General features: G+C 35.7%; 1 protein-coding gene across 6 annotated transcripts in view; it reads left to right on the forward strand.

Moving 5' to 3' along the window:
* The window catches only part of Ube3d (ubiquitin protein ligase E3D), a 158,620-nt gene that overhangs the window by 68,087 nt on the left and 82,626 nt on the right, over nucleotides 1–7,907 (forward strand). For 5 of the 6 annotated variants that reach the window (XM_074078925.1, XM_074078901.1, XM_020180163.2 and 2 more), the window contains one exon: nucleotides 7,426–7,564. The exons of the other annotated variant lie outside the window; for it this stretch is intronic. In XM_074078925.1, coding sequence (XP_073935026.1) covers nucleotides 7,426–7,564 — 139 coding nt within the window. The remainder of the gene's footprint in view (nucleotides 1–7,425; nucleotides 7,565–7,907) is intronic. 6 annotated transcript variants of the gene reach the window in all.

The following is a 7,907-nucleotide window of genomic DNA, read 5'->3' on the forward strand; positions in this document are numbered from 1 at the left end:
TTATAGAGATCTACAGTATAAACAGTAGAGGAAAGAATACCCAACTCTTTTCATGTTCATTTAAATTTGTGGGATTAGGTACTATCTTTCAATGTTTGGTTTGAAACCAGGGCACATCCACACATAGCTCAGTCTTCTATATGATTATTTTTTTTAAGATCAAACTTAAAACTAACTCTACCAGAGAGTTACATGCAGTATCACAAAAGGTCTGAGGTCTTAAACATGAGGACATTGTCAAAAATCAAGAACTCTTGCACAGGGAGTATGATCTTGACATTTGGGTTGTGATCTCCGCACACAGAGGGACAGTATATTGAATAGCTTTCCGTTATCGTAACAAATACCTGAGATAATCAACTTAAAAGAGAGGAAAGATTTATTTTGGCTCACTTTTTGGATATTTCAGTGCATGATTGATTGACCTTTTGCTTTTGGGCTTGTGAGGCAATACGTCAAGGTGGGAGTGCATGACAGAGGTAGCTGCTCGCCTCATGGCAAGTGAGAAGTAGAAAGAGAGAGGGAATGTGAGAATGAGAATGACAGAAAGGGGAAGGGTCTTATTAATCCCTTTAATTGTGTGCACCTCTGCAGGAACCTAACTTCTAACACTATGTACCACTTCTTAAAAGTTCTACCATCTCCCAAGAATGCCCTGGGTTGAGGACCTAGTTTTGGGGGGACATTTCAGATCCAAGCAACAGAACACAGAATTCTTACTCAATATGATTTGACTTCTAATGGGTTAGGAAAAGCCATTGTGATTTAAAGCTATGCGAATCAGTTACTCATAGCTAAAATGCCAAGATAAACCAGGCTTCATTCATCTGAATTGAGGTGCTCCATTACCACTGCTCTCTTGTAAAGGATGAGAATATGGATTTCCAAAAGAGAGTGTGTACTCGATTGATGCAAGCATCTATTGAAATTGAAAAGTCATATACCCTTTAGCTTGGTAATACCACTCCTGGAACTGACCCATACACATCAGAGTACCAGTATGCAAGGACGTTATTTTAACTGTTCATAAAACGGGTGTGTTGGTATGGAAAGATAATCATACCTTGGACCAGACAGTCACCAGAGAGAGTAAGTTATACGCACTAGAATAGTTTACTTGAGGGCAAAGGGAGACTCCAGTGAATGGGTGATAGTTGAGAAAATAGGAAGAAGCAGGGAAGGCTAAAGAGGGGAGAACGTACTAAAATTCTTTTTTTGTTGGTTTTTTAAATTTTTTTATTGTTGTGCTACGTGGGGGTACATTATAGCATTTATATTCAATGAAGGTGATACTTTGTAGATAAAGTATAAATGAAAAATAATGCAAATGTAAAATAGGTTTAGCAATGTGAGAATGATTGGTGTTGGTCCCTTAACCAGGTCCATGTTGCATGCCACGTAGTATGCCAGTCACAACAGTTTTGCAAAAGAGTATTTTATTGATGAGCAGTCATATGTGGAGAAAGGAGAGCAAGTCTCAAATCTGCCTCTCTATGGTAGAGTTTGGGGATATGTATGAGCTGAGGCATGAGGAAAGGTGATTGGAATTTAGTAAGACATCGGTGGTCTACACATGCATAATCAAACTTCATCAGCTGTTACCATTGTAACTCACATATCAGAGGTGCTTTCTGTACTTGTAAAGTTGGCAATTTTAAAGTCAACTAAAAGCAAGTAACTACGAGTTGAGACAGGTGAAGTCCAGGGGATTTATTCCACTTCCCTCTGTTTCAGATATATGGGTCCATATACTTTTCTCTCTTTTATATATTTGAAATTTTCTATTATAGAATGCTTTTCTTAAAATCTGAGGGAGCAACTAGTCTGTTTATATGGACCTCTGTTTCATGTTCTCAGTGATGTCACTCCAGTTATGAAATTTCTGACAGGATTGTTTGTAGGGTGAGTTCTCTTCCTTAGAGAAAATATTCCCAGTCTGATTCCTGTGTTTTCAGCAACTAGTGTTCTTTAAATAATAACAGGCATTTCTAAAAAAACAAAATTTCTTATTTTGGGGCAAGAAATAATGTAATAATTTTGGGATTGCCTTATTGGTGTCCTATTTAAAATGGAACCATTTCCCCTACATTTTTTGATATGTGAGAGATTTGCCTTGACTGGCTTCCAGATCTTAACTGGCAAATTTTGAAAGGCATAGCTTTCAGGAATCATGTTCTAAATTCTGTCTCTCAAGAGCCTTTTAATTCAAACAGAAATAAAGAACAGTTTTGACATTTATGATTATAAAAGGTCAAAGATTTTCTCTGTAGTTTTCCAAGAAAAATTTTCTTGTGAATACTGTTCATTACTTAATGAATCTTCTTTTGCAATTTATTAGCAATAGAAGGCATGTTCATTTTTCAGAGTATTTTTATGAATTAGTACTTGAATATTTAAGTATAGTGAAGTTAATATTGTAGCAGACATACCAATACATTTAATTGTTTTATAATTTTGTGTTCTTGAGAATGACTCATAAGAATTTTTAAATTTTATTTACTTTGCAACTTATATATTACACAGTTGTATATTTATGATTCCAGTGCTAAGTTGTGGTTATTTGTCTGTTTTGCTGTTTTTGAGAGCTTAAATTAATGGGCTTATCATTGTTACAGCTTTTAAATTGAATTTCTAAAATCTACAGGCATAAATTTCAACATCTTTAGTAGGCTGTTTGCATTCTTTGGTTCTTTCAGGACTAAAGAGTCCACATTGCCTACTAAAATACAAGAAACAAGATTTAAGTTAAATTTTCCCTATCATGAGTTCTTCTATACTATATCTTTTTTTTTCTTTTATGCTATATGTTGGACGCCTTTTAAATATTTCAGTTTTTAGTATTGAGTAACTATATCATTTCTGCTTGTCATTTCAACCTTTATCACATTAAGTGACCTCTGTGTTTACTAAAAGACTATCACCTTCCTATTTTCTTGCTATTGATTGGTTTGAATCATTCTCAATCTCACCATTTTTGTTGGAAGTGATAGAAAGTGACTTTGTCCCATTCTCATTTCATCTTTCAAAACATACAAGCCATAGTTACTTCTCTAGGGAATTTTCTTAAGGCAAAAGTTTAGGAACAAGGATGGTGTGTCCTCTGTTTTCATTTTAGTCTCCTAGACTAAGGTCACCTGGCTGACAGTTCTGGTCTTTTAGGAAAGCTTTTCCTTCCCTAACAACTCATGGAAATAGGTTTCAATTGATGTTTTGTTCATTGTTCCCTTTGAAGTACCTTTCTTGTTGTTTTATAATGGAAGACTAATGATTTTGGTCCAATAGTCTATGGTGTCTTTGCAGGAAATTCCTGAAACATTCCAGATTCTGTCCTGTGTTTCTTAAAATGTTTGTGTCATTAACAGGTATCTTTGAGCTTGGGTGGATAGTTGCAAGTGGCACCTCTGACTTTGTCAGCAGACCCTAAACTCTACATAATGACTTTAGTGATTGTTTTAATATAAACTGAATATTAAGAATGCCAAGCCATTTCTCCTTTTCACTGTCTTATATTTCTTTCCTTCTAAATTTAACAATAATGTGAAAATAACAGAGAAAGTTTTAGAGGAAATTTGCCCAGAGTTCTTATTCTGCTGAGCAATGACTTTCATTTTTCACATGTTACTGTGAAAAATGTCCACATGTATAAATTTTTCATGTGGTTAAAATAATATTTTATATGATTAAAATTAGAGAAATTTGTAAATTTTAACATTAAAAAATAGGTCCTAGAATAATGAAAAATAAAACAACAGGGCAGTGAAGATTAGAAATTTTAGCCATATCAAGTCCAGCTGGTTTGTCTAATTATATACACACAAATGAAGGTTGTTCATATTATTTAAAAATGAGGGGTTTTAAGATACTTATAATTGACCCTGTTGTTTGCCTTAGGGATTTGCAGTCTTTTGGATAGAATTAGTTAAATAATATCTACTTTTGCCTGGTTCATGATACAGTGAAAAGAGTGGAATTTAGCTGGGAAGGATCTTGCTAGAATTTCTTTTCCATCACTTATTGGATGTGATTGGGACAATAGACTTTACTTTTATGAGCTTCAATAAGAAAGATTGTTAAATCACAGAATGTTTTAAGTATTAAATTGAAAAATATGCAAATATTCATAATTATAGAGATGGCTAACTAACTGTTGTTTCTTTGTGGCTCTGGTCATCATTAGTTTAACAACATACTTCTATATAATTTTTTACAGTTTGACACATTAGATGGGTTAGATATTTAATTCAAGGTTTTCTGAGGAAATCGGGCTGCAGAATGGTTGTCCAAGTTTACTTGCTGTTGAGTGACAGGGCAGTGAGTACTAATGTATTTTAATTTCTATTTAAGAGTCCTTTTCAATGGGTCATTCCATAGCCATTTAGCTGAATGTTGAAACCTTTAATCAGTATTTCAAATTCCTTTTGAACCAGAAGTCATATCAATGTCATAATATTAACTTATATTCTGATTATGAAAGTAACACTGGAAAAAAGCATAAAGAAGAAAATGTAACAAACAGGCTATTATTTCCCACTAATGGAAATGACCATTGATAAATATTATATTGCTTCCTTTTTACTTATCACAGCATTTGAGTATTTCCTGTGGCCATCTTACTTCCTTTCTTATTCAAGTTTGGAATAGTTATTTAATAAAGTAGGTTCTTGAAAAGGATAACTTCTTACTACTGAAAAATGAAAGCACTCTTTACCTATATACTTTGCAAGCTAAAGCGTTAACATATACAAGGTATAGGCATTGGCAGATGCATTTAGCAAGGTCATACTTATGGTTTGCTTGGGAGGATAATAATATGTGTACTGCCCTCAGAGGTCCCTGTGGAATGATAGGGAGAAAATGGGCTTTGGACTCAGGCTCACTGATTGAATCTCAGTTCTACCACTTACCCACTGTCTCTCTGACCTCTGGTTTCCCATTTTTAAAATGGAATGAACAATGCCTACTTTTTAGAGCTGCTGTAGGAGACAACAACCCATCGGGCCCCAGACCACGTTGCAATGTTCACATCATCTCAAAATACCCCTGTTGAAGGTCTGAAGCTTACTGAGCCTGGGTTAGGCTTTAGAGATTCTTTTGCCACCCACATGGAAAATGTATTGCAATCCAGGGTAGTACTGAGTGGCCTTTGCTGAGATCTAATTCAGAAAAAACAAAAACCTTTTCTATATTTTTTTAAAAATCAGATACTTGAAGGGTAGAGATCAGGAGGATTGTAATTGAGACCAGCCCAGGGAAAAAGTTTGCAAGACCCCCTACCAACTAATGGTTGAGGATGGTTGTGTGTGCTTGTCATCACCAGCTAGGTGGTAAGCACCTAGGAGGATTGCGGTCTAGGCTGGCCCAGGTATAAAGTGAGACCCTATCTGAAACCTAACCAACACACAGGATTGGTGGAGTGGTAGAGCACCTGCCTAGCAAGTGCAAGAACCTGAGTTCAGCCCTGAAAAAAGAAAGAAAAAATCAGAATGAAAATAGCTTTAGTTAGCTGTATTGTGCGTGGTGGGGTTGAGGGTATAAATTCTGAAAACTTAAGTTGTTTCTTAAACATAAATATAAGTAGGGGGAATTTTCCTTTTAATAGTAAAAGGTTAACACCTGATTATGTCTCAAAAAAAAATGAGCAACTTTGAGGCAACTTCTAATCTTTATTTCTAAGTAAGACTGTACAATTAGAGGAAATTCACTCATGTCTGATCTAGGAGGATTCGAGATGTGAACATATTCCAAATGAGAATACAAGTAGGACAGTTATAAGTATCATAATTGATATAAATAAGTTATTAGGCAAAAAGAAACAGGATAGCTCTAAGAAAATTATACCTAGGTGGGTCTTACAGGATGAGTAGAGGTTCACCAGGAAGGGTAACTACCTTCTAGATCCAGGAAGCTGTCTGTGCCAGCCACAGATCATATACTGTAATGCTATGCAGAGGATGGAAAGCAATTATGTGGCTTATGGAGGGCATAAGGAAGGGGGGTGGAGAGTGAGCTTCAAGCCAACTGTACTGGAATTAAGTTTGGAATTTTGAAAAGACAGCAGCATTTTTATTTCTATTCCAGAGAAATGTTGAGAATGTTATGTAATGGTCAAAAGCAGAAAGAATGTGAGCCAGTCCATATAAAACAATAATTTTTAAAACACAGAGAAGACAAATGTGTCCTTGCTGAAATCAGATCATTTTTAGGAAAGTGAGCCATGTCTATTCCAGTCCAGCTAATTGGCAAATGCTTCAGAGCAGAGTTAACTCTGCCACCCATGTGGAAAATGTATCAGCATAATAAATAACTTGCTTGGTGATCCAGCTAAACCATTCTGTCATGACTCATGGTACAAAGTGTTAAGATCGGTTAAGCCCTCAGCTGCTAAGGGTCCCAAGCCACTTCTATTCAGCACTGATTTGGGCAGTCATCTTTGCACAAATAGGTGCACAGAAAAGGCAAAAGAGTACACATGTTTATAAAGTAAATATATAAGTATATTTTGATAAGTATTTCTTTTTAAACTTTAGAACAGTGGTAAGAGATATTTTGGTAGTGGATCATACAAGAAATGTTTAAATAAATAGAAGAGTTGAAAGCAAGACCTGTCCTATTATAACATTGTTTTCTTGTATTATTTTCTGGTTTTTCTCCTTTATGTAAACATTATATGGGGAGTAAGAAAAACCAGGATTCTTGACCCAGCCTTATCGCTTTCTGTACATCTTCATCTAAGAGAAGTCCCTTTCCTTGTCTAGCACTCAATTTCCTGATCTCTAAAATGAAAGAATTTTCAAATGGGCGCCACAGGCTCCAACAGAGCTGCTTCAAGGGCCACTCTGGAAGATGAAGGGAGGTATTCAGCCAACTCTTTCCATCAAACAGAGCAGCTTTGCTTTTATTGGTATAAGTTTGGGCTATTACAATTTCTTTCTTTTTTTTTTTGGCAAAAGAATCCTGTCACTTTTTAGAAGTTGAAAAATCACTGAACTAGATGTTTTATAAGGACCTACTTGGCTCAGAAGCAGTTTGTGTACCCATAGAATCTGAATAACAATAGTTCCTTCACTTAGGCTGATGAGGGGTAAGTAACACATTCTACGTAGACCACAGAAAACATTTTTAATGTGTTACCCCTTAGTGCCCCCCCTTTTCTCCCAACAAGTCCCATACAAATAAGTCCAAACTTCCTATGACTCTTGTACTTTGAATATGAAATAGTGGCCTGAAAATTGCCTTGTTCATCTGCTTTCAACCAGTAACACTCTTAAGTGTCTTAAACATTTACTTTGTGAATTTTTAATATCTTATTTCTATTTTTTGTGTGTTGCTTTCTTCTCCCACAACGGAAAATTTTCTTCTTTTATGTCATATTTTTAAAATAGTTATGGCATTGCACTTATGAAAATTAACATGTGTGTGTTCTAGGCTTGTCAGCTCATGGGAAAGTGACCTCAGTGTCCATTCTTTAACCCTGCCCTCTGCAACCTGCTTAGAGCTGCTGTTGATATTATCACGGAGCAATGCTGCCCTGCCTCTGTCCCTTCGCCAAATGAATTCCTTTCAGGTAAGGAAGTGTTCCTTTACTAGGATATGATTTCTCTGTTTTACTTGTGATTGCTTATTATTAAGGATCATTCTTTCATATGGAACAGCCCATGGAAACCCACAGTTTCAAATGATAATAAGCATAATGTATGTATTGCCTTACCTGTTTCTTTTCAAGTATGTGAACAAATGGAACCCAGAATTGATTAGGGGATTGAGTAGCAGGCAGAACTCATAATTCTCTTAACTCCAGGACTTGCTCCCTCAACCTCCATCTTTCCTGCCTCTGAAAGAAATTGCAAGACCTGGCAAAGATACTTTGAGAATGCTACTTTGCTTCTCCTACCTTTACCCTAGAACAT

Source organism: Castor canadensis, chromosome 1, assembly GCF_047511655.1.
Source record: "Castor canadensis chromosome 1, mCasCan1.hap1v2, whole genome shotgun sequence".
In the NCBI taxonomy this organism is placed as follows: Eukaryota; Metazoa; Chordata; class Mammalia; order Rodentia; family Castoridae; genus Castor; species Castor canadensis.